The sequence below is a fragment of the Ooceraea biroi genome, chromosome 9 (genome assembly GCF_003672135.1).
Source record: "Ooceraea biroi isolate clonal line C1 chromosome 9, Obir_v5.4, whole genome shotgun sequence".
In the NCBI taxonomy this organism is placed as follows: Eukaryota; Metazoa; Arthropoda; class Insecta; order Hymenoptera; family Formicidae; genus Ooceraea; species Ooceraea biroi.
The window spans coordinates 15605060-15631875 of NC_039514.1; the positions used below are offsets into that span (position 1 = coordinate 15605060).

Genomic DNA, 26816 nt, shown 5'->3' on the forward strand with positions numbered 1-26816 from the left:
ACGATATACTTTCTAATACGTTTCTTACTTCGCGGTCGGCACGAGGATTACCGATCACGGCCGAGTCATGTCGAGCTGCGCGTTCAGGGTGCACTATGGCGGCCGTGGCGAAGTTTCCGCCGTCTGCGTGAAGAAGCGTGATTTCGCGTCGTCGGGATACGAGGTGCTCGGGATTCGCGATCGGTGTTTCGCGCGCGCGCCCGCGGCCGTCGGTCCGTGAGCCGCGGAGAGTTAATCCCGCGCGTTAAAACGACCGACTCGTCTACGCGTTCCGCGACGACACTCGTCGGAGCGGCCCCGATGCGGGTCGCGCGCGCTCGTCTCAGCGCAAATGATGACTTCGATGCTGCCCAGCTTTAACCCGCCTATCGTCAAGCGGCTGCTGGGCTGGAAGAAGGCCGAGAGCGAGGACAAATGGAGCGAAAAGGCCGTTAAGAGCTTGGTCAAGAAGCTGAAGAAGTCCGCGGGTCTCGAGGAGCTGGAGAAGGCCATCACGACGCAGAGCTGCAACACCAAGTGTATCGCTATACCAAGGTACACGCGTATATGTTTTCCCGTCGAAGCTGCGTGTAATTCCTCCAGTGCATGCGCGCGCGCGATAGCGTCGCGCGACAAGAAAAAGAGAAAGAGCCGCGACGGACGAAACGGAGATGCGTGTGTGTGTAGATGACGAGAGGGGGACGGAGCGATAGAGAGGCGAAGAAAAGGAGAAAGACGGAACGAGCGAAAAAGGAAAGAAGCGCGCGCGCGCGTGTACGTCCGTATACGCGCCCGCCGCGCTCGTGCGTGCGTGATGTTTCTCGTCGCGCGCGCACGCGTGTGTACGCGCGCGCCGGAATGACGTTTCTCTCGCGCGACGTCGCGAGACGATACTCGGTTTCTCTGGAGATCGCGCGCAAGCGCGCGTATGTGCGTGCGTGCGTATACGATTCATATACGCGCGCGTTTATCGAGATGATAAGCGGCGACGAACCGGCCGACTCGCGCGCACATCGCTGTCTCCCGCTCGGCGCAGCGCGCGCTTTCTCGGTTTTACGCGGTCCTTCGCACCTCCTTCGCATCGTCGTCGCGACTGCGGCGAGGAAGACGCGCGGGTCGCGACGTCACGTCGGAACCGGCGGCCGATCGGCGCGATAGCGCACGTACGCACAGGTAAACAACAGTGGTATCCCGAGATCTTGGGCACGTGCGTGCGGGAGATGTCTAGCACGTGACCGAGACCCTCTCTGTGTGAGTACGCCGATGAGTGGGCGAGGGGGAAATGAGATCGGGAAAATGTCTTTTATTCATATATGTATAGCTACATATTGGGTCATTAAGTATGAAACTTTACAAATAGAACATAAACTTTTGCATTTTTTGGCACATGGACATGATTTATTTTCAATCGAAGTATGCGCCCATGTTATCTACACACTTCTGCCATTTTAGTGGTAGTTGGTCTATGCCTCTACTATAGAAGCCAGGAGTACGGGAATCGATGAAGTCGCGGAAGGCTGTTTCGACTGCCTGTTGAGAATTGAACAATTTTCCCACCAACAAGTTGTCCAAATTCCGAAAGAAGTGATAGTCGGTAGGTGATAGAGCTGGTGAATATGGTGGATGACGGAGAGTTTCCAATTCCAACTCCCGTAGCTTTGCCACGGTCAGTCGTGCAGTGTGCGGTCGAGCATTATCACGCAACAGGATTGGCATTGACCGATTGACCAATTTCGGTTGTTTAATAGCAAGTTGTTGCATCATTTCGTCCAGTTGCTTGCAATATACTTCAGCCGTTATCGATGTACCAGGTTTCATAAAGTTGTAGTAGATAACACCTGACCTGGACCACCAAACAGTCACCATAAGCTTCTTCTGTGTAATGTTGGGTTTCGCGTGATGTCTCGGTGGTTCATCAGCGTTCAACCACTGATGTGAGCGTTTACGATTGTCGTAGAGTATCCACTTTTCATCGCAGGTCACAATTCGATTCAAAAAAGATTCATTTTTGTGACGGGAAAGCAAAGAAAGGGAAGCCTCTAGACGTCGCGCCTGCTGCGCATCGGTCAATTCGTGCGGGACCCATTTGTCCAACTTCTTTATCTTACCAATTGCAGCTAAATGAACAATATGGTGGGTATGGAAACATTGAATATCGATGCCAATTCACGTGTACTTTGAGATGGATCGGACTCTACTACGGCTCTCAAGTGATCATTATCCACCTTCGTCTTTGGTCTTCCACGTGGCTCATTAGCGAGGCTGAAATCTCCATCTCTGAAGTTTTTGAACCAATTGCCCACCGTTGCTTTAGTAGTTGAACCTTCACCAAATACAGCGTTAATATTACGAGCTGTCTCCGACACTGTGGTTCCACGGCGGAACTCATATTCATAAATCACACGAATTTTGGACTTTTCCATAGTTCTATAAAAAAGAATCCACCAATAAAACTAATGAAGATATTTGAACAAACAAATATGACATTTGAAGAGCGAACATACATCTATCACACTAACCTAACCTGATACTGACGTCTGGCGCCAAATTTGAGGTAACAAATGTTAAAGATGGCGCTTTTACATTTGTAAAGTTTCATACTTAATGACCCAATATATCATCTCCAAAATGTATAATATTTATTTTATCTCTCGATTCCTCTTGAATTATCAGATTCTGAAAAATAGGATAAAATGAGATTTGGCCTCAATTTCAGTTTGATGAAAGTGCGTACAAATTTACTCACGTGTTTTTACTCATGGAAGACCGATTTTGATGAACATAACGATGTCGAGGCACAGAAATCAAAGCAAATTTCTCTCTCGTCGTTTCTCCATTTCAATTTATATACAGGGTGTCCCGGGTTTTAACCAACAAACTGCGGGAGCATATTCTACTAGTGGAAATAAGAAAAAATTCTTATATCGAGTTTGCTTAGAAATGCTTTATTACAAAGTTATGAACCAATATTGAAAAGAAATATCAGATAAGTAACAATGGAACAAGTGTAGAATTTGGAAGGTCGAAGACGTTTATGTTACGTGTATTCACATGTATTCGTGTTCACTATGTTGAAACGATTCAGTATGATTGTTACTTTCACAACAGTAGCCGTTAGATTTCAATCGTCGTGTCAACTAGCAATTACTATCAGAATGCCAAAAGTGTTTTCAAATGAGGAATACACCGATATTCATTTCGTGTACGGATTCTGTGACGGAAATGCACGAGCTGCCGTACGAGAGTATCAACGTAGATTTCCTAACAGGAGAGTACCAGATAGATTTAAAGCAACGAATTACTAATTCAGTTACTGAGATGCAACAAAATTTTCAGGAATGTCGTACCGTAACAAATTCTGTACTACGTCGATGTCTAGCTTGTATCGATGTGCAAGGACAACATTTTGAAACGCGTCACTAAATCATTGCGTAGATAATTTATATTTTTGTGAAAAAATCCGTTGTTACTTATCTGATATTTCTTTTCAATATTGGTTTATAACTTTGTAATAAAGCATTTCTAAGCAAACTCGATATAAGAATTTTTTCTTATTTCTACTAGTAGAATATGCTCCCGCAGTTTGTCGGTTAAAACCCGGGACACCCTGTATGTACGAAGAAATTGTACGGATTTTGTAGAAAGTATTGAATTACTGAACATTGGATCGACGATCGGTCGACTTAATTTTCATGCCAGTGCATAATCGTGCGCGTGTCCGTCATATACATTCGCAATCTTGAGGAGAAATCCAGTTTGACTCGATGGCGGCTCATCGCGTGCGAGCGCAATGGACGACTATGACGCAAATGAAACAATCTCCTTAGCTCGGTGTTCAAAGAAACTCCAAACGCCGAGCTGCCGAGTTGCGTAGGCAGACGAGCATTTATCAATCGCAAAGTGCGTAATCGCATGCGTGCGAGAAGCACGAAACGTAACGCGATGCACCTTGCCTCGCTTCATTCGCTGTGAACGTCCGTACGCGATTAGAAAATGCGACCTTCGGAACTGACCTGTGACAAGTAAATCGCGATAACGGCCTCGGGGAATTCCTTCGATTGCGATCTAGCAATCGAGCAAATGCATCGAATAAATGCGGCTTGCGATAAACCGATGGGAACCTTAATTAATTTAATAAACTACGAGAATGCATCTCCACTCTATTCGTCCTGAGCAAAGAAAATCGCGTCGAAAGTGACACTGCAGGAGCTCCGTAATATGTTTGTTTTGATCGTGACTTCATCGAATCAATTGTGATGTAACGAACGGACGTTTTCTCAGTTAAATGCTGTCACAAACGATATTACATGCGAGATAATTTTATTGTGACAAAAATGATATTCAATAATATGGGAATAGAGAAGATAAGTTTTTCGAGGCACAAGATCAATAGACAACATCCGCCAAGAATGTTGGTATTGATTTGCAAAAATAGCTTTCAAGCTTGAAAAAATAGAAGCAGCTGGATAGATTGTAACTTTTTTTTGTATACACGTTATAATTAAATACTTTAATAAATTTAAACAATTCTTAAATTACCATACATTATGATGAAGGACGACACGTAGAAATCTTACAAGTAACACTACCCAAGTGCCACTCGCCGATTTTCTTGAAACTTTGCACACACGTAGTACATCGAAAAACATTAGACACGTGTCTTTTTATTTGTGCTAACAACGCATTTTAAGGTTAGAAAACGCATTCGAAAATTTAACACTATAGCACAATGGTAACTAACGCTACTTCTGAGCGTTATTCTCTTACAGCTCTTACGACATTACTCTATTATGATTTTATTGGCTGCGTTCGACAGAAAAAGCTGCTTTGCAACCGTTGTAAAAATCGTGAATCTGATTGGCGTATGCGCTTAATTTTGATTGAATCTAAAAGCATGGCAAATTCAATATGGTGCATCCAAAATGGCGGACCCAAATTCCAATTGTTTTAAATTAGTTTCAAAGACCATTTTTGTAGTGGTTTTCGAGATCACTGTTTACAATGTTAATAGTAGTTTGACAATATTTCAAATGACGGAAACAAACAAATCAAGTTAACGAAATTTTAAGCAATTTAATCTGCTGAAGACAGGTTTATGAAATTTGAAATTTTGTCAAACTACTATTAACATTGTAAACAGTCACCTCGAAAACCACCACAAAAATGGTCTTTGAAACTAATTTAAAACAATTGGAATTTGGGTCCGCCATTTTGGATGCACCATATTGAATTTGCCATTTTTCATCCTCCACCTCTAGATTGATATAACTGTTACCACAATCGTAATCACGGGTCTAAAACGCTTCTTCGAAACTGACTTTGAATAAATTTTTGAAAATTTGGCGATTTCGGTCCGCGATTTTGAATCTGCCATTCCGAATCTCGTAAAATTAATACCAAACATTCAGACAATGAAATCATAATAGAGTAATGTCGTAAGAGCTGTAAGAGAATAACGCTCAGGAGTAGCGTTAGTTACCATCGTGCTATAGAGCGTTAAATTTTCGAATGCGTTTTCTAACCTTAAAATGCGTTGTTAGCACAAATAAAAAGACACGTGTCTAATGTTTTTCGATGTACTACGTGTGTGCAAAGTTTCAAGAAAATCGGCGAGTGGCACTTGGGTAGTGTTACTTGTTAGTAGTAAAGTGGGTGTACAATTATCTGCAGCTCTCACGATCGCGCGAAGTATAAAGAAAAAAGTGAAGTCACTTGTCGGGAAGAAGTCGGTTATCGAGATAACGATCTTGCATAGTAGTCATCCGTTACTTTTCCACATCCGCGTGAAACGACGCGGAAAAAGGCGAGGTGTGATAATCACGCAGATAGCAACGAGATTGCTTGCCCGTGATTTCTTATCTCGCAAAGTACGTTTCTCCCGCAATTGCGTTTCCTAAACGTCCAACGCGAGTAACGTTTCTGTTCTCTACGAATTTCTAATCGATAAATTATATGACAAATCGTGAATGTTTCATCTTATGTCCGCGTAAGCGGACTACAAACGAGCACGATACAAGACGAGCAATCACGCATATTTTAATATCAATATACAGGGTGTTTCCTAAGTAAGTAGACAAACTTAAGGAGCATATTCCTTGGCTTATTTTAAGAAGAAAAGGTCATGTAAACATATGTCCTAAACTGCTTTGTTTTCCAAAAAAAGTACATCACTGTTTTCGTTCACTTTTCGGATAGCGTGCTTTTGCAGTACGAGTCAACAGCGGTGGGGATGGAGTGGGGATGGAGTGGGGATGGAGTGGGGATGGTCTCGCGGCGCCGCAAGCGAACACTCGTTTCAGACTGCGCCGCGCGGCCGCCGCGAGACCATCCCCGCTCCATCCCCACCGCTGTTGACTCGTACTGCAAAAGCACGCTATCCGAAAAGTGAACGAAAACAGTGATGTACTTTTTTTGGAAAACAAAGCAGTTTAGGACATATGTTTATATGACCTTTTCTTCTTAAAATAAGCCAAGGAATATCCTCCTTGAGTTTGTCTACTTACTTAGGAAACACCCTGTATAACTCATCGTTTCGATCTGCATGAAATATTGAAATGGAGCATAACGCATGTGCAACGGACATAATTATAATAATGCATAATTAACGCTGTCATGCAGCAGTATTTAATTACTGTAATTATACGTTACATCATTATTAATTACATAAAATATTCGTGTCGGTATCCGCAGATTTAACATTAAATTCACGTCAAAGCGTATAACGATATAAGCGTTTCGTCATTTAACATCATTATTTTCAGATGTCAACAGTCGCAAAATTCTTTTAATTTCCCCTAAATATTTACATAATATTCAGAGGATATTATTTTCTCTTCAGCTTCTCGTCGCGTGAGAGAAAATCTTTGTAACCTTGCGTAATACTTTCCGCAGCATTGCCAGTCTTCCAGACTTTTTAATTAGCAATTTTAACGGATATCTCAAGTGGCTTCGTGAGCTTCCACTGAAGCGCTTCGATTAAACTTCGTTATTTTCCAATCAGAAGTTTTACGCATCTTCGCGAGGGGCGATCACGCATCTGAGTATTAATCACAGCGATTATCCAGCCTTGTGGCTAATGAAAGATCGTATGCGGCACCCCGTATATCAGGAAGACGCATCACATGGCGCAGCGCTCGCGCGTTACGTACGTGCGCAATATCTGCAGTCGTGTGCGAAGCCGTACGGGAATCGATTGCGGCGGCGGTGGCGGCGTGCGTACCGCATGACAACTTTATTAATAGTAGTCCTGGCCTGCCGTGGCTGGCGTCGTCGGTGACGAGCCTCTCCTCGACCAAGGATATCCGACGGAGAGTGGGAAAGGCTGTCACCTAGAAAGGCGCGGGATTCCTCTCGCGCGATAAGGCGCGGCGAGTCGAGTCGAGCGGATCGCGCGCGTTTCCGACTCCTGGACGCTTGAAACGAGGCGCGGACGCGCGCCTAGGTGACCCCGGCGACCTCGGTGACCGCGGACAGCCCCCCCGTCTCGGGGACGATCTCGCGTTCAAACGTGTGATTTTGAGAGCAGCAGATCTCTCTGCCGCTCCTGGCGAGGGAACGTCGAACGTGACGTTGCCAGGAATCTCGGTGGGAGCAAGAGGCTCCTTCGGAGACTCTTCGATGACGCGGGAGAAATGGTACACCGAAAAGAAAAAGAAAACACACCCGGTAGACTGAAACAGGGGAAACTGCGTGGTGTCAAATGAGGCAAAGCGATCTCGCGACAGCAGCTTGCTCGCAGCCGGCGATACAGTGTCGCACACGTGAGTCTCTTCTACGTAGTTCCTTGATGGCGATCACTTTACACGCCCGAATTCTTGCTTCGTGGCGCCAAACCGAATCTGCCGGGATTGAATTTGCCAGGACGGTACCGTGAACAGCGACATCGCTGCGCGATTTTATTATTATCTCCTGTTGCGATATTATTAATAATTTTGTGCGTTATTTTATTATAATCGTGTGTGTATGTGTGCGTGCGTATTCACACGTACGCGCGTTTATTGATCGCGCTGTCATTGTATTTTCTCCTTTTGCATGGTATAAAAATATATATATGCAGCGGTTCGCTCCATCTGTGATGTTATTATACATCGGATGTGAACGGTGATTTCATTTACTAACAGATGAAATAATAATAAAAAATAATAAATATGCCCCACCGTACCTATTGTCGGATTACGGATTACGTTTTAGTGAATTTGAGATCTCCGGCTTAGACTCGCGGATTATTGTCTAGGAGGAACAGTTAGCTTATCTTGATGTAACTCGAAGTCAGAACCACTAAGCAATTTTCATTCTTTCGATCATTAAGAGGATCCTGGAGTGGCCAGTGAACTCCGTCGCGGCGTCTGAATTACCGGCGGAATCGATGATTTCCTGTATTTTCTTTTTATTGAATTCACAGAATGAAAAATCCTTTTCCACGATGAAAGTACACACAATAATGTAATGCGAAAAGCAGGACTTAACTTTCCTAACGGAAAAAAATCACAATTTTTTATTCAGCCGCGATTTCACAGGCATACGTAGGCACGAAATGATCACGAATCTTTCCGCAACAATTACTTTTACACTAGGCTTCTAAACTCATTTCTAAAAGCTTCCCCATATTCTTTCATTTTGTTCCGTCCTTGCGATTATCGAATTTTGGCCACACAAACTGCAAAACATTTATATTAAGAACATTAATGTACGAGGTGACGTCACAATAAGCCGATAATAAAACTGTAAATTTTTTTTGTCGTTTTTAACATAAAGTCGAGTTTCGCTCGGTATATTTCTTTGTATACTTTAATCGTGGAGAAGGATTTTTCATTCTATACAATCATTAAAGAGTAATTAGTACAGTAAGATCGACCAATTCCGCCGGTAATACAGACGACTCCAGGATCCCCTTAAGTCTAACAGTATCGAAATATTTTTTCTCCGTACATTTCTCCAACTTTATCATTGCGCTTAAGCGGGGAGCCTGCTTCAGAACGCTGAAAATAAGGTATATTTTACGAATTGTTTTTGGAGAAACTATACAGCGGATCATTACAAAACTTTGATGCATTTATTAGTACATGTTTAAAGATAAAAAAAATTATTTTTTGATTTGAATATATCGCTTGTAGAGGTCGTCCTGGAGAAATCTTAGTGCAGCCGCGTCGCCGGCATTGCAAATTGGTGAGCATCCTCCTGCCTCCAAATTTCGTCTAAACTGAAAAATTGAAATATCTTCTCGTTATTTATGAATTCCCATCGTCGATGAACCAAAGAGAGAAGAAAAAAGTTGAAAAGTGCCAAAATGGTGGAGCTTAGAACACAAAAGTACGATTTTTAGGCAAAGTTTTTGAACTTTTTCATGCAAAAATAATTGTTTAACTTAATGTTTTTATGAATATTAAAGGTTCATCGACGATGGGAATTCATAAATAACAAGAAAATATTTCAATTTTTCAGTTTGGATGAAATTTGGAGGCAGGAGAATGCTCACCAATTTACAATGCCGGCTGCACTAAGATGCCTCCAGGACGACCTCTACAGGCGATATATTCAAATAAAAAAATAATTTTGTTTATCTTTAAACATGTACTAATAAATGCATCAAAGTTTTGTAATGATCCGCTGTATAGTTTCTCCAAAACCAATTCGTAAAATATATCTTATTTTCAGCGTTCTAAAGCAGGGGGGGAGCCTGCTTCAGAACGCTGAAAATAAGGTATATTTTACGAATTGTTTTTGGAGAAACTATACAGCGGATCATTACAAAACTTTGATGCATTTATTAGTACATGTTTAAAGATAAAAAAAATTATTTTTTTATTTGAATATATCGCTTGTAGAGGTCGTCCTGGAGAAATCTTAGTGCAGCCGCGTCGCCGGCATTGCAAATTGGTGAGCATCCTCCTGCCTCCAAATTTCGTCTAAACTGAAAAATTGAAATATCTTCTCGTTATTTATGAATTCCCATCGTCGATGAACCAAAGAGAGAAGAAAAAAGTTGAAAAGTGCCAAAATGGTGGAGCTTAGAACACAAAAGTACGATTTTTAGGCAAAGTTTTTGAACTTTTTCATGCAAAAATAATTGTTTAACTTAATGTTTTTATGAATATTAAAGGTTCATCGACGATGGGAATTCATAAATAAGAAGAAAATATTTCAATTTTTCAGTTTGGATGAAATTTGGAGGCAGGAGAATGCTCACGAATTTACAATGCCGGCTGCACTAAGATGCCTCCAGGACGACCTCTACAGGCGATATATTCAAATAAAAAAATAATTTTGTTTATCTTTAAACATGTACTAATAAATGCATCAAAGTTTTATAATGATTCGCTGTATAGTTTTTCCAAAAACAATTCGTAAAATTATACCTTATTTTCAACGTTCTAAAGCAGGTTTCCCCCTTAAGACTTTGCCGTCTTTGTTGATGTTCGAACGTACATGCATCCTGCTGAAGTACTGCTGATGTTCAATGTCTCATCATTTGACAGTCTGTCAATTGACATTTCGAAATCGTTTTTCTGTATCATTTCTTGCAATAATTATTATCCACATGCTAGTAAGTATTTTCGCTGGTCGAAACGTCAAATCATACGTTTAAAACGTATCTGGAAGCTGATGAAAAGCAGGGATGAAAGACGCGGAGAGACTTGCGCAAGCTTTCGGCGCTTGGAATATCGATATCGCGCGATTGACACGACTCGCTGCTCCATTAATCGACGACGAGGAACATTCGATATCGCAGGCCGTGCCAAGGAATGAGAGCTTCGTTTACCATGCGGGATCGCATTTAATGCAAACGTATGCACATGTTCGGTTTTGCCATTCACGGTAAATCTCGGTAGCCGGGGCACGCGCGGCACGTGCGAGTCGCCCGCGCGTGCAGATAATGCGCCAAGTGCGTCAGCACGTCCCACGGATTTCGATACATATTTCCCTGTACTTGCACATTGCGACAACAATCCGCAGTAGCGGATCGAACTTAATGTATCCTCCTCGTGTCGCCTTCAATTTAGAGGTACACGTGAGAGATACGCGTTCTTTGCGATTTTACGCACGCGCGTCGCACAGTGGGGAATTTTCGCTGAAACGTGGCCATAAATCGAGGAATCATCAGATTTGCACAAAACTTGGTAGACTTATGTTTTCGAGGTTGCTGATCACGAATCCAATATGTAAATTTGCAAAAACAAAATGGCGGTCTTAATATAGTGTAGCGAGCCATGAAATACTCATCAATATCGATATCAATGAATGTTTGGGGTTGCCGATTACGAATCAGATTCGAGAATGTCTGGAAAAATAATGTTAGACTTAATAATGGTGCAGGGTAGAGTTTATTTTTATAAGTTTAAAAAAAATAAAAACAAAAAATACAAAATGTTTTATACAAAAATTTCATGGTACAAATGTCTCTATTTAATGACATCAATAAAAATTTTTTAAAATAATTTTTTAAAACAATTTTCTCAAAAATTTATGTAAACAATTGTTTTTCAAACATTTTATTAACTTCATTAAATACGGGCGTTTTTACCATGAAACTTTTGTATAAAACATTTTTTGATATTTCGAATACTTTTCGAGATATATCGAGAAAAGTAATAAGGTGGTTGTAATAACCTTATAACAAGAGTAGCAGATAGTAGCAGCTAATTATTGTGAATTTTAGTTGCTAATAGTATAGACTACAAGATGAAAAAGAAAAGAACGCGGGATCTAGCGGGATCTGCAACTAAAGTCTACACGAAGTAAATATTAATTTAGGAAAATATAAACTTTGTCGGACTATCGTTATGTGTCGTAAAACAAACACGACAAGCGTTATTTCAAAAATGTAAATAAGAAAAATCTTCTACATCCTCCAGGAAGAGCATCCATTTTGCAGAACTTGATTATCACTTTTATTTACAAAGTTATTAACACTCAAAGTTCAATGAAAATATTCACGCAATGCGTGAGAAACGTGTGTCGCCCATAAAGGCCTACTTTCAACTGACATACCTGCTCGACTTAAAATAGTAGGGGACTAAGGGCAACGGGATTCTATCCAGGGAACAGTCCTTTATCGATTCTCAAGGACAATAGACCCTGACTCGAAACTTCATTTTTCGATTTTTGACCAGCTTTTTGACAAAATTCCCCACCGTGCGTCGTGCCGTTTACGCATTAATCTGCGTGATCGAAGCTTACTCGTAATTTTTCTTTAATCGAATTCAGATCTTCTCGCAATAAGAACGCGTATGGTTTAACCAGGTACTTGTGAATTTGAAGAGCTCTCATACGCGTCATTTTAAATCCATATCTTTGCGTATTAGGGTAGAGATTACACGTTTGAAAGGTACGATAATAAAGGCGAGCGTGACAAGCTCTTAAAGCGCAATTAATCTCCAGTTCCTGCAGATATAGATCTATGGTTCGGAAATAAGCTCTTCGATCGATCGAGTGTTCTGACAACTTTGAAATTCTTGTTAAACATGTGTTTTAGATAGGTACATCACTTCTGTCCACGTTCGATATAACGTACAATCCACAAAACTTCTTCATGTTTGCTATTTTTCTTTCCTCTCTGGAGAAGAGAAATTATTCCAAAATGTTTGATCAATTTGAATGTATATTCCCAGTGAACGATACTCGAGCAACATAGTTCATCAGTAACTCCATTTGTGCCGTGCTTTTGCTCGCAGGATCAGCAAACAACGAAACGCTGCGAATGTTCCGCTATCGAGGAAATTAAACTTTGTTCTACTTCCGAGCGTTACACGCGATATATTATCTAATAACTCTGCGTTACACAGTATGAAACAGAGCCGGCGATGTGTGATGTGGTATCGATGCGCACGTCAACCTGACGTTGCTGCATTGTGTCTTCGTAGTTCGTGGATGATGTGCGCGAGGCACGACGTTAATTCGATCCCTGTTGGAAGGTAAATCAAGCTCTATCTCATTTCCTCCGTGTTCATCCCCGGGACGCATCGCAGGAGTGAACATCTGGCAAATATAAGGGGCGGCGAGGCGCGTATTCGTGGCTCCCTTTGTTTAGCCCCTGTTTATTAAAAAGATTATTGAAAATAGATTATTATATTAAAATCATAGCGAACACGTGCGCGCAAATTAGTTTGAAGACTGAAAGAGAAGATCTTGGAAAAACGATTAATCGGATATCGCTGCGCTATATATTGTTTGCAACACGAATCTACGCAAATCCAAACACGTGCAAATTGATTTAAAGCGCAATCAGGGTCACGATTGTGTGAAAAAGTAAAGTCGATTGTAAAATGTTCATGTTCTTCCTTCCGCTTAATTTCCGCTGATACTCGGCAAAAAACCGCCAGAGATAGAATATCACGTGCGGAATATTTTTACATTCGTTTTATTCACACATGTTAATCTGTACTAATACGAAGCTTTAATACTTTTCGCTTTCTTGTTTTAACATTACATACGGATGACTTTCGCGTTACATTCAAATAAAATCCAGATGACATATCCGGTGATTACACTCAGTGCTAAATGCGCTCGCTATACATCAAAGATAAATGAGATAATTTATATCGTGTGACGCAGTTTCTTTTTAACAATGTAATCGACTGTAATCGCAAGTGTCGTTTTAAACTCCCGGGAACAAAAGTGGGACATGTTGAATTTTACATTGTGTAGCTTTTTTGTATCCTACCTATAATTGACAAATCTAGTTCACTTCAATTCTACGGTAACAATGTTGTTTGTTGTTTACGCATTGCAATATTTCATTTATTCATTTAATATCTTCTAATAGCACATTTTGTAACACCAAGCACAAAATACTCTTGCAACAACAAAAACTATTGCGTTTGATCGTTAGCAATGCTGATTAATCAATCTACATCATATAATGATTTTACATCAAAATGTTTTTTGTTTTTTTTTTTTTCATGAAGTTAAATCGCTGATCTTAAAAAAATTAGATACGACGTTGTGTTATATATATAAATAGGTCGCAAAAATGTCAGGCTATATCAAAGTGCGACTTTTAATCAATTGGTCGAGTCAATTACACCGAGAAAAAAATCAGTACATCGATTTCTTTCCCGGTTACGTGTCTGAGTTCTAAGCTTCGATTCTAAGATTCGATGTGAACGTATCCGGTAGGGACTTTGACTGTTCTGTGCTCGCTTTTATCGCAAAGTGAAATCTTCGAAGTAGATTGAGACACTTCTCCAGGCACTTTGCATCTTGGAGCGAACCGAGCGTTTCGATTTACGGCGGATTTATCCGGTTTGTCACCCGAGCGACTCTTTTGCTTCTTAGCTCTTGCGCGACACTCCTATTCTCTCTTCTCCTACGGCGTCATATAATTCCGTCTTTTACGTCACGATACCGCAGAAGCGATTTACGCGGACAATAAAGGAGAGGATGTGCTATTGTCTCTCTTTGTATTCCGATTCGTCGCGCTCCTAAACGTAAAACAATGCGACACAGACTACTGGGTCTTCCCAGTATTTTTATCTCGATGTTTTCAATATTTCGTGTACACGTGATACAATGTTTTACGTATATTGTGTGTATGAATATATTCAAATAGAGTTATATAAATGTTTAAGTGTTAATTATATTTAACATATCTGACATTTTAAATAGTGACTTAATTGCAAACCACAAGAAAATCTAGAATTAACAAAATTAATGATATGCACATGGATTGACAAAGTTCAACGTAATCCAACTGCACAGGCTCGCGCTTATATTGGGCTGCTAGCGCTCAAGTCAATTGGCGTTTACGCAAGACAATTGACGCGAATAATTCGCGGAGAGAATTAATGGCAGCGATTTCGGTACGGCGGTTCGCCTAGCGAAGAAGAAAGGGTGTGATTTACGCAAAAGAAAGAAAGAGAGAGAGAGGAAGAAATTACGTAATCCATATTTCGTATCCTGTTACGTGCGCTCGGTTTGCTGCGACTGCGACGTAATAACGGTAAACGTGCCGCACGTACGTAACGATATTAGCGATTGTTAATGCATTATCTGCGGCAAGAGAGTTACTTCGTTCGCACTTCGTTCGCGCTGCGGCTGATTATCGCGACTGACCTTATGCTCGTTCGATTTCAGTGAAAGGAATCGCGCATGGACGAATCGAGTCACTGTCGTGGCGAAAAATACAATTTCAAGGTGAGTGATATCTCGCGAAAAAAAAGAGAAGACAATAAGCGTAAGATCATATTACATTATTGCGACAGTGGCGAATATGAAAGACGTTTGCTCAAAATTATTCTCACTCGCGGAACTGATTAAAGATATTTTAAAGTTTCATAAACTTTTTTTATTGAATTGTCAAGATATTGAATAATCAAGAAACAGAAGGAAAATGCGAAGCATGTGAAAAGACAAAAACTTTTACAGTTTATATAAAAATGAAATAACAGAAGAATATGTAATATATTCCTATAATGTGATACACACGTCTATGTAATAAGATTTTGATACCTTCAAATCTCTTGGTCGATTTCATTCTACATGTTTTTCTCTTGAATGCGAAAGTAATCAATTTTATCGTACTGTTGCTCGCAGGTAAAAGAACGAATGTCCTATATTTGAACACACGACATTTCCTTCCTTCTACTCGCGTGCCACGGAACGGTGTTGGTCGTTTTAGACCCAAGGTTGCATCGGTATATGCGCGTTTATTAAACGCAATATCGACGAGCAAGCACAGAAGGCAAAGAAAGCAGCATCAAATGGGACGGAAAAATGGCTAAATTTCATCTGAGTATAGAGAAATCTCCTCGGGAGAATTTTCCTCGGTCGGAACTGATAGCGAGTTCGATTCCGCGTTGTCGCGTATCCGCGCGTTCCGTTTAATTACACGTCGCGATGATAAATTGGCGTTAACAACGAAATCTGCGGACGGGTCGACATGGGTGTTTCGCGTTTCAACGTCTCTCTCCGCGTATTCTCGCGGAGTATATACGTGTATATTTCAACAGCGCGTGTATTGAAAGCTCACTTGAACGGAAATCGAAAAACACGAGGCAGTTTTATTAACGACGGGAAAATATTTGCTTCGCGTTTCTTTCGTCTTTCACGGACAGACTAATAACTTCGCTCGATGGCGGGGGGAAAAAAATGACACAGGGATACAGGGACACAACTTTTTCATTAGTTTCCACTTGAGATATCAATATTATTGGCATGTACGCCGATGTTCCGTTGGCAATCGCGAGCCTTTTCCGGACGGCAGTGTGTAGAGATCGGTTTGTAGTGCCGTTACGTCCTGCGACATCGGTTTAATGTACACGTGCAGCTCTTGTTTAAAAGCACGCGTGGAATTTAATTCATTAGCAAAGCAGCTCTCTGAGAAGTTACCAGGTAATTAGATTAAGAATCTAATATGCCAGGCGTACCTTACTTCACTCGCTCTTGTGGTACGTACAATGCAACGCACTCTCGACGTATAAAATTAATGACAGGCATCCGCGGACGCGTTTAGAACATTTTAAAAAATTCGAACACAACGTTTGATCTGCGAGAGAAGTTGAATTTCATGAATAATTAATTACTACGTATCGAAGGCTTTAAAGGAAGAAATTCGCGAGGAATTAAATCGATATCCTCGAACGGATGTTAATCCATCGTGTCGTACGTAACGCACAAGGTTGCCGAAGACGCGCGCGCAGGCAATAAATAAAAGAGAAGGAACATTTGAAACTTTAATTACAAATACTACGCGGAGTATCAATCGAGATAGCAATGTGATACCGTTGAAGGACGATAGCATTTAATATAAATGAAATTCCCGGATACTTTTGCGTCGTGTCGCTCGACTCTTAAGGGGGGAGCCTGCTTTAGAACGTTGAAAATAAGGTATAATTTTACGAATTTTTTTGGAGAAACTATACAGCGGATCATTATAAAACTTTGATGCATTTATTAGTACATGTTTAAAGATAAACAAAATTATTTTTTTATTTGAATATATCGCCTGTAGAGGTCGTCCTGGAGGCATCTTAGTGCAGCCGGCATTGTAAATTCGTGAGCATTCTCCTGCCTCCAAATTTCATCCAAACTGAAAAATTGAAATATTTTCTCGTTATTTATGAATTCCCATCGTCGATGAACCTTTAATATTCATAAAAACATTAAGTTAAACAATTATTTTTGCGTGAAAAAGTTCAAAACCTTTGCCTAAAAATCGTACTTTTGTGTTCTAAGCTCCACCATTTTGGCACTTTTCAACTTTTTTCTTCTCTCTTTGGTTCATCGACGATGGGCATTCATAAATAACGAGAAGATATTTCAATTTTTCAGTTTAGACGAAATTTGGAGGCAGGAGGATGCTCACCAATTTGCAATGCCGGCGACGCGGCTGCACTAAGATTTCTCCAGGACGACCTCTACGAGCGATATATTCAAATCAAAAAATAATTTTTTTATCTTTAAACATGTACTAATAAATGCATCAGAGTTTTATAATGATCCGCTGTATAGTTTCTCCAAAAACAATTCGTAAAATATACCTTATTTTCAGCGTTCTGAAGCAGGCTCCCCCCCTGCTTTAGAACGTTGAAAATAAGGTATATTTTACGAATTTTTTTGGAGAAACTATACAGCGGATCATTATAAAACTTTGATGCATTTATTAGTACATGTTTAAAGATAAAAAAAATTATTTTTTTATTTGAATATATCGCCTGTAGAGGTCGTCCTGGAGGCATCTTAGTGCAGCCGGCATTGTAAATTCGTGAGCATTCTCCTGCCTCCAAATTTCATCCAAACTGAAAAATTGAAATATTTTCTCGTTATTTATGAATTCCCATCGTCGATGAACCTTTAATATTCATAAAAACATTAAGTTAAACAATTATTTTTGCGTGAAAAAGTTCAAAACCTTTGCCTAAAAATCGTACTTTTGTGTTCTAAGCTCCACCATTTTGGCACTTTTCAACTTTTTTCTTCTCTCTTTGGTTCATCGACGATGGGCATTCATAAATAACGAGAAGATATTTCAATTTTTCAGTTTAGACGAAATTTGGAGGCAGGAGGATGCTCACCAATTTGCAATGCCGGCGACGCGGCTGCACTAAGATTTCTCCAGGACGACCTCTACGAGCGATATATTCAAATCAAAAAATAATTTTTTTATCTTTAAACATGTACTAATAAATGCATCAGAGTTTTATAATGATCCGCTGTATAGTTTCTCCAAAAACAATTCGTAAAATATACCTTATTTTCAGCGTTCTAAAGCAGGCTCCCCCCTTAATGCCCGCGCGTTTCTGCCGATCGGAAGATAAAGCGGACGGAGTTTCAACGGAGATTCTCGCGGCTGTCGCGCAACCGGCAGCAATATCAGGGCCGATAAGAGCCGGAGAGGAAGAAAGAGGTCTCGGAGAAAAAGACTGGATCGATAAGACAAGCCGGCACGAGTAACGCAACCGGCACCGATAACTCGGATCTCCTTGAAGCCGCAAGCGGAGCGGACGGTTGTTACGTTGCTCCGTTCTCGCGCAGGTCATGTATATGCGGGGCCACAAGGACAACCGAGGAATACATCAACGAACTCGTAGGAATCTTTAGATTTTCCAAACGAAGAAAGAACCAACGTGCATGTGTTATCTTTACGAGCAAACTGATTCTTCTTCACTCGCTGTAGAGTGATGATTCAGTTCAGAGTCGATCGATCCTCATGGTGGAACCGCAAATTCGTACTTTTTCCTCTTCGAAAAATGCGCAAGCAAGGAATTTTTATTATTGGGTTGCATATATATTCGTCCCGCTTGTTTAGTGTTTTTAATAACGAAAATATGTTATCAATCCATATTATTAAAAATACTAAAAAAATGGGACATGTTTTAAGTCGATATTTCTACCTAGAACAGGGCGGACATCGCGTTCAGCGAAATTTTCAGCCGGATTGGAGAGAAATCTTCCGCATATCTTTATTGTTGTCGGAAACAGGTCTGTGTAACTGTACTTGTGCGAAGGTGGAGGTCTATCGCAGCTGGAATATTACCAATGTTCTTATCGTATCGAGTTCTTTTATCGATTTGTATTTATGAGTGCTCTCTCGAACGTGCTTTTTCTTTCAGGCGGGAAACGCGCAGAGTTCAGATCGAGTCAGCAATCTCTGGGAGTAACAATTTTTGCGGCACCGTCCTGACCCCATGGCGAATCTGAAATGCATAGAAACCGCTCTCTAGCTCGTAATTGTACGAGGCAGCGATATCCTCCTTTCTTCCAGAGAAACTGTTACTTCGTTACTTTGCGCGCTTCTCGCCGGCGGGATTTCGCGAGCGAGCCGAGCGGAACGAGCAAACTGCGCGCGCGAGAATTTTGCAATTAAATGCCGTTTAATTCCACGGTCGTGTGGAAGAGAATACCACAATTATCCGCTCCGTGAGTACGGTGCTCCGCTCCGCTGGAGCAACCTGTCATTACACTGCCATTTATGTCGCCTAAACGATTCCTGGACGCGTCCTGAACGATGATAATCTCTTTTACTCGCACGTGTAAAATGTACGCAGTTGTTCACCCCGCGCTTGTCTCTATCAATAATCTCGGAAGAATGAGCGTTTGATTTTGATGTTCCATAGCGCGAGACTGGAATGATCAACATCGCCCGGTGATGCTCGTTTATTCACGTTTATCGAAAAAGTGAATTCTATGTTCATCGCGAATGAATAATGAAATCCTCAGATTTCAGCCTTCAGAATTCTCAAGAAATCGCAATTGGAATTTTTGTTGTTCTTAAAGAGAGCACGTGTATGCGGGGGTGTACGACGTGTCCTTCCCGGTTGCTTCCGGATAACGAAACGGTACTGATTATTACGTGATCTTGAAGGCATCGAGCACTCGACGTCCGTATCCGTAGCGGAATCGACTTGTGTTCGCCGGATAATATTGACACGCTGAATAGACCATTACGCGCTCGACTGTCCGCGTTAGCGTCCGTTTTATTCGCGCACTTGGCAGTGGTGGAGAACAAGCGAAGCACGTAATCCCGCGAAACTCCCGGTGCTCCGCCGCATCTTGACATCGTCGGAAAGCCGCCACGCGGCGGATTCCAGGCGAATTCTTTTTCCTCTCGGATTTATCCGTCACTTCCGGTACCGTGGATCACCGTGCTGCACGACGCGACAACATCTGACGTCGAGTGGAGCGCGGAGTTTTCTCTGTGAAGCTTCTCCTCGTTCAGTCCTCAACTCCGATAAATAGACTTGCAAGTGTTACAGGATCGCGCTGTCATGACAGATTTCAAACTGAAATCTCAAATTTATTTCAGAGATAAATTTCATTTTAGAAAAGTCGCTTGCGCACTCGCTGAAAGTACAGTCGTGACGAAAATTAGAGAAGAGTGTAATTATGTACTTTAACGGACCCAGCCCCGATGACCTTGACCTTGACATATGTTGTCAAGGTCACCCTCCTGAGTGACCTTGAAGAAGTTAATAACTTTTTAGCCGTCGCTCGTTGTTTGTTAAAAAGTTATAAATAAAGAAAGTTTAATGATTTCGCACGAATTTTTAGCTGTCCACGTGAAGCAAGAACATGATACTGGCATATTGGGTCATTAAGTATGAAACTTTACAAATGTAAAAGCGCCATCTTTAACATTTGTTACCTCAAATTTGGCGCCAGACGTCAGTATCAGGTTAGGTTAGTGTGATAGATGTATGTTCGCTCTTCAAATGTCATATTTGTTTGTTCAAATATCTTCATTAGTTTTATTGGTGGATTCTTTTTTATAGAACTATGGAAAAGTCCAAAATTCGTGTGATTTATGAATATGAGTTCCGCCGTGGAACCACAGTGTCGGAGACAGCTCGTAATATCAACGCTGTATTTGGTGAAGGTTCAACTACTAAAGCAACGGTGGGCAATTGGTTCAAAAACTTCAGAGATGGAGATTTCAGCCTCGCTAATGAGCCACGTGGAAGACCAAAGACGAAGGTGGATAATGATCACTTGAGAGCCGTAGTAGAGTCCGATCCATCTCAAAGTACACGTGAATTGGCATCGATATTCAATGTTTCCATACCCACCATATTGTTCATTTAGCTGCAATTGGTAAGATAAAGAAGTTGGACAAATGGGTCCCGCACGAATTGACCGATGCGCAGCAGGCGCGACGTCTAGAGGCTTCCCTTTCTTTGCTTTCCCGTCACAAAAATGAATCTTTTTTTAATCGAATTGTGACCTGCGATGAAAAGTGGATACTCTACGACAATCGTAAACGCTCACATCAGTGGTTGAACGCTGATGAACCACCGAGACATCACGCGAAACCCAACATTACACAGAAGAAGCTTATGGTGACTGTTTGGTGGTCCAGGTCAGGTGTTATCTACTACAACTTTATGAAACCTGGTACATCGATAACGGCTGAAGTATATTGCAAACAACTGGACGAAATGATGCAACAACTTGCTATTAAACAACCGAAATTGGTCAATCGGTCAATGCCAATCCTGTTGCGTGATAATGCTCGACCGCACACTGCACGACTGACCGTGGCAAAGCTACAGGAGTTGGAATTAGAAACTCTCCGTCATCCACCAAATTCACCAGATCTATCACCTACCGACTATCACTTCTTTCGGAATTTGGACAACTTGTTGGTGGGAAAATTGTTCAATTCTCAACGGGCAGTCGAAACAGCCTTCCGCGACTTCATCGATTCCCGTACTCCTGGCTTCTATAGTAGAGGCATAGACCAACTACCACTAAAATGGCAGAAGTGTGTAGATAACATGGGCGCATACTTCGGTTGAAAATAAATCATGTTCATGTGCCAAAAAATGCAAAAGTTTATGTTCTATTTGTAAAGTTTCATACTTAATGACCCAATATATTACAAAGGTTACCTTCCCGAATAACCCGCACTAGGTTTTAGTCGTCGATCGTTGTTTATGAAAAAGTTATTAACAAAAGAAATTTTGAAAATATAGTAGTTATTTTGAAAGAATATTGAATATTGAAAGATATAAACGACGAATATGTATATGAACGAAGAAAGGAAAGTCATTTAAAGCAGTGAATTGTTAATATATAGAATAGTTTCTTTTAATATAAGTACAAAGTATTCTTCACTTTAACGAAAAGCACAAACAGTTAAATACAAAGTATTCTCTGCTTTAACTTAACCTAACCTAACCTAACCTAACCTGGTTAGGTTATATTTTCCGAAACTGGAGTCCCGGACACACGCTCGTTTTCAGCCCGCTTCGCGGGAGGGCGGGGGGGAGGCTTTGCCCCTCCCCCCCGCCGGGGTCAGTGTAACAGATTTCACCGTGCAGATTTTGATCACCTGGTACACGCCACGGAGTCCGGCGGATTTAAAGCTAAAATTCCATCAAATATACTCTTTCGTAAACGTATATGGTATCGTAAAATTATGCTTTATTCATTAAACATTTTTGTTAATAACTGTTTAACAAACAACGATCGACGACTAAAACCGAGTGCGGGTTATTCGGGAAGGTGACCTTTGTAATATGTGTCAAACTCAAGTCTTTGCTTCACGTGGACAGCTAAAAATTCGTGCGAAATCATTAAACTTTCTTTATTTATAACTTTTTAACAAACAACGAGCGACGGCTAAAAAGTTATTAACTTCTTCAAGGTCACTCAGGAGGGTGACCTTGACAACATATGTCAAGGTCAAGGTCATCGGGGCTGGGTCCGTTAAAGTACATAATTACCCAAATATATTTCTCACGCAATCTTAACTACACAGTTATCGAAATGGACTCTTGTAATACTGGTTGACTAATCGATATCAGTTCGGTATCACTGCTCGATGAGTCAATGACTATGTTTCCAGGTTCGAGGGTCGGAGTCGGGTTGGGTCAGATAGTTTCCATCGGGCCTTTGGTAGGGTTCAGGTTCGAGTTTGGTGTTTTCACCGCAAGAGCACTCATTCCAACTCGACTCTGATCCGACTTTAACCCGACTTTAACCCGACTTTAACCCTCGATGGAAACATAGTCAGAGACGCTCGCGTTTGCCTCGAAAAAATAGCCGTTTTGAATGTACCGAAGGTAATTTTATCTGTTTTAAAGCATCATAAGTTATTATTTTATTTAATTACTATTTTATTTTTAAGCTACACAGATAAATTTCTGACGGTAAACAGTGACCAGAAACATTATAATATATACAGTTACCCTCAGTACATTCGAACGGTCGATAAAATAGTCGATAATTGTTGATAATAAAAGCGGTCACGCGAATCCCCGTAAGGTCTTTAAGAATATCTCGTCGGTAGAAGGAACGGAGACGAGGGCACAATCACCGAGATTAAGTAAACGGGGAATTCTCGCGACGCGAGGGCGTTCCATGGGGCGCGGGTATAATACAAATTTTACGACCGCGGAATCGTATCGGGCAGACGACCTCACGATAATACTGCCTTAATCTTTCGGCGGCGTTTCCTCGTTACCGCTACGATTCCGGCAAACGTAATAGGCGCGAGGAGATTCTAGTTAGAGAAAAGCGCATCGTAAAGAGGGAGAGAGAGGAGAGAACGCCGATTCTCTCCAATTGGCACGACGACCGAGTATAATCGCGATGTTACCATGCAACAATTTACTTTATCGAGTACGTCGCCCTGGCGTGCAGCAGTTAATTCGATTTGCTACATGAAGCAGCGGCTTGCTCAGATTGTTAGATCGGATGCCTCGAAGCAACTCGAAGCAGGATATGTTTCGTCGTAGTTTCCATTTGAGTTTATCTGCGCGCGCTATCATGTTCGTTATCAATATATTCAACTTCATGAAGAAAAAGAAAAGCACGCCACCAAGTGGAAAAATTGGAAGAATCTGAGGCAGTTGAAGAGTTTATTTTTAATCTACTTTGAATTTATAAAGATGCATGTTTAATTGCATGTTTATAAAGTTTTCGAACATACAGTAAGTTTTGTAACACAATCATTTCATGCTAAATATGATAGCATTGTTTCCCTTCCTACGTTCGATATCGGATGCAATTTTCTCACGATACGAATAAAATTCAGGATTGATCAGCTGATTCAGAGTTAAATGCAAATCATAAATAGAGAGTGCATATTTCTGATATGAATATATTGGGTCATTAAGTATGAAACTTTACAAATGTAAAAGCGCCATCTTTAACATTTGTTACCTCAAATTTGGCGCCAGACGTCAGTATCAGGTTAGGTTAGTGTGATAGATGTATGTTCGCTCTTCAAATGTCATATTTGTTTGTTCAAATATCTTCATTAGTTTTATTGGTGGATTCTTTTTTATAGAACTATGGAAAAGTCCAAAATTCGTGTGATTTATGAATATGAGTTCCGCCGTGGAACCACAGTGTCGGAGACAGCTCGTAATATCAACGCTGTATTTGGTGAAGGTTCAACTACTAAAGCAACGGTGGGCAATTGGTTCAAAAACTTCAGAGATGGAGATTTCAGCCTCGCTAATGAGCCACGTGGAAGACCAAAGACGAAGGTGGATAATGATCACTTGAGAGCCGTAGTAGAGTCCGATCCATCTCAAAGTACACGTGAATTGGCATCGATATTCAATGTTTCCATACCCACCATATTGTTCATTTAGCTGCAATTGGTAAGATAAAGAAGTTGGACAAATGGGTCCCGCACGAATTGACCGATGCGCAGCAGGCGCGACGTCTAGAGGCTTCCCTTTCTTTGCTTTCCCGTCACAAAAATGAATCTTTTTTGAATCGAATTGTGACCTGCGATGAAAAGTGGATACTCTACGACAATCGTAAACGCTCGCATCAGTGGTTGAACGCTGATGAACCACCGAGACATCACGCGAAACCCAACATTACACAGAAGAAGCTTATGGTGACTGTTTGGTGGTCCAGGTCAGGTGTTATCTACTACAACTTTATGAAACCTGGTACATCGATAACGGCTGAAGTATATTGCAAGCAACTGGACGAAATGATGCAACAACTTGCTATTAAACAACCGAAATTGGTCAATCGGTCAATGCCAATCCTGTTGCGTGATAATGCTCGACCGCACACTGCACGACTGACCGTGGCAAAGCTACAGGAGTTGGAATTAGAAACTCTCCGTCATCCACCATATTCACCAGCTCTATCACCTACCGACTATCACTTCTTTCGGAATTTGGACAACTTGTTGGTGGGAAAATTGTTCAATTCTCAACAGGCAGTCGAAACAGCCTTCCGCGACTTCATCGATTCCCGTACTCCTGGCTTCTATAGTAGAGGCATAGGCCAACTACCACTAAAATGGCAGAAGTATGTAGATAACATGGGCGCATACTTCGATTGAAAATAAATCATGTCCATGTGCCAAAAAATGCAAAAGTTTATGTTCTATTTGTAAAGTTTCATACTTAATGACCCAATAATAGCACTTTATACCCTTTTTACGTTCGATATTAGATGCAATTTTTTCACGATACGAATAAAATTCAAGATTGATCAGCTGATCATGGATTCAGTGTTAAACGCAAATTATAAATAAACCCTAACGAGAATGTATATTTCTGATATAAATAAAACTCGGTCATTTAAAGATACATATGTGACGACGTAATAATTCATAAAGTTCAAACTTATTTTTTGCTTCAATCATGGAACGAACAGTTTCTATCGATATAAGTTTGAACTTTGTCGCGGGATTTCTGCGTCGCTGCGCCATATATAAAATAAATCCGCGAGCGGAAGTAAGCCTAGGTCTATCTCGGCTAGGGATCCTGCATAATCACGAGGAAAGTAACTTGACTTTTATTTGTGCTTTTACAGGCCTAGCCCGGGCAGTGTCGGCGACAACGGTGTCCAAGGTGTTCGTGGCAAGGGTCTACCGCACGTGATTTATTGTCGACTTTGGCGTTGGCCGGACTTGCAATCGCACCACGAGCTGAAAGCGATCGAACATTGCGAGTACGCCTTCACCCAAAAGCGCGACGAGGTCTGCGTGAATCCTTATCACTATCAACGAATACAGACACCAGGTACGTGAAAAGCAAGCAGCAAGCATTGGATTGGTGACCAAGTTGCTTTTACTGCTATAATAAAATAGACTTTATTAAAAAAATTATTCATAAAAGTCAAATTATCGATTAATTTCGCTCTACAATTCAATGCCAGGCTTGATTGCCAGTCTGATAAAAGTGTTTATCATCATTGTAGAACCTCTTCTGTAAAGCAATAAAAGTGCAACGCATGAATATTTAACATGCAGTCATGTAAAATAATTATTAAATTACGGGATCAACTTAAAATGAATAGTCATCCAGAAATGAGCGTTGTATAATAAACGCAGAGATGAAACGAAAAGCGCGAACTTCAACAGCTAATGGCGCGAAGGAACAACAAAATGCCATATCGCGCCGTCTGTGCTTCGCACATCCTCCTCGGCTGCTGCCGAGGATCACGCTGTTAAATGAATTCATTCACCCAACGGCATCTCGTCGTCCCGGACGCGTCACCCGCTGGTTCGTCCTGAATAAATTCCGGTCGTAAATTTCCCCGCCGTTTGCGCGAACTTTATGGCAATGTCAGTGGTCTCCCGGACCCGCAGAGGAAACTTCATCCCCTCACCAAGAGTGTTGCTAGAAAACGATCGTTCTGTTATCCGCGAAATCTAATGTTTGCCACGCACATTTTGCCACATGTAAAATTCCGATGAATTCATTTTATAAAAGTTATCATTTTACAAAGATAATACGTTGTGGTCCATTTACGATGAAAATGTAAAAGAAGGGACGTTATTCGATTTGTACGAATTATATTTCCTCTCCGTTTATTTCCGTTCTTCTTTCCCGGAAAAGGGCGGTTAATCGGCCGTTACGACCACAAGCGTATATAGCTAGACCCGATCGCGTGACTATATTGACGGCACACGAAACTTT

The 26816-nt window shown here is 41.1% G+C and overlaps 1 protein-coding gene across 2 annotated transcripts in view; it reads left to right on the top strand.

The window, feature by feature from the left end:
• The first annotated feature begins 22 nt into the window (after window positions 1-22).
• LOC105279483 (mothers against decapentaplegic homolog 3) overlaps window positions 23-26816 on the top strand; it is a 34278-nt gene continuing 7484 nt past the window's right edge. The window contains exons 1-3 of one of the 2 annotated variants that reach the window (XM_011339295.3): window positions 23-534; window positions 15052-15111; window positions 25708-25916. In XM_011339295.3, the coding sequence (XP_011337597.1) occupies window positions 332-534; window positions 15052-15111; window positions 25708-25916 (472 nt within the window). In that variant the 5' untranslated portion in view covers window positions 23-331. The remainder of the gene's footprint in view (window positions 535-15051; window positions 15112-25707; window positions 25917-26816) is intronic. The other variant, XM_011339296.3, reaches the window with a different exon arrangement.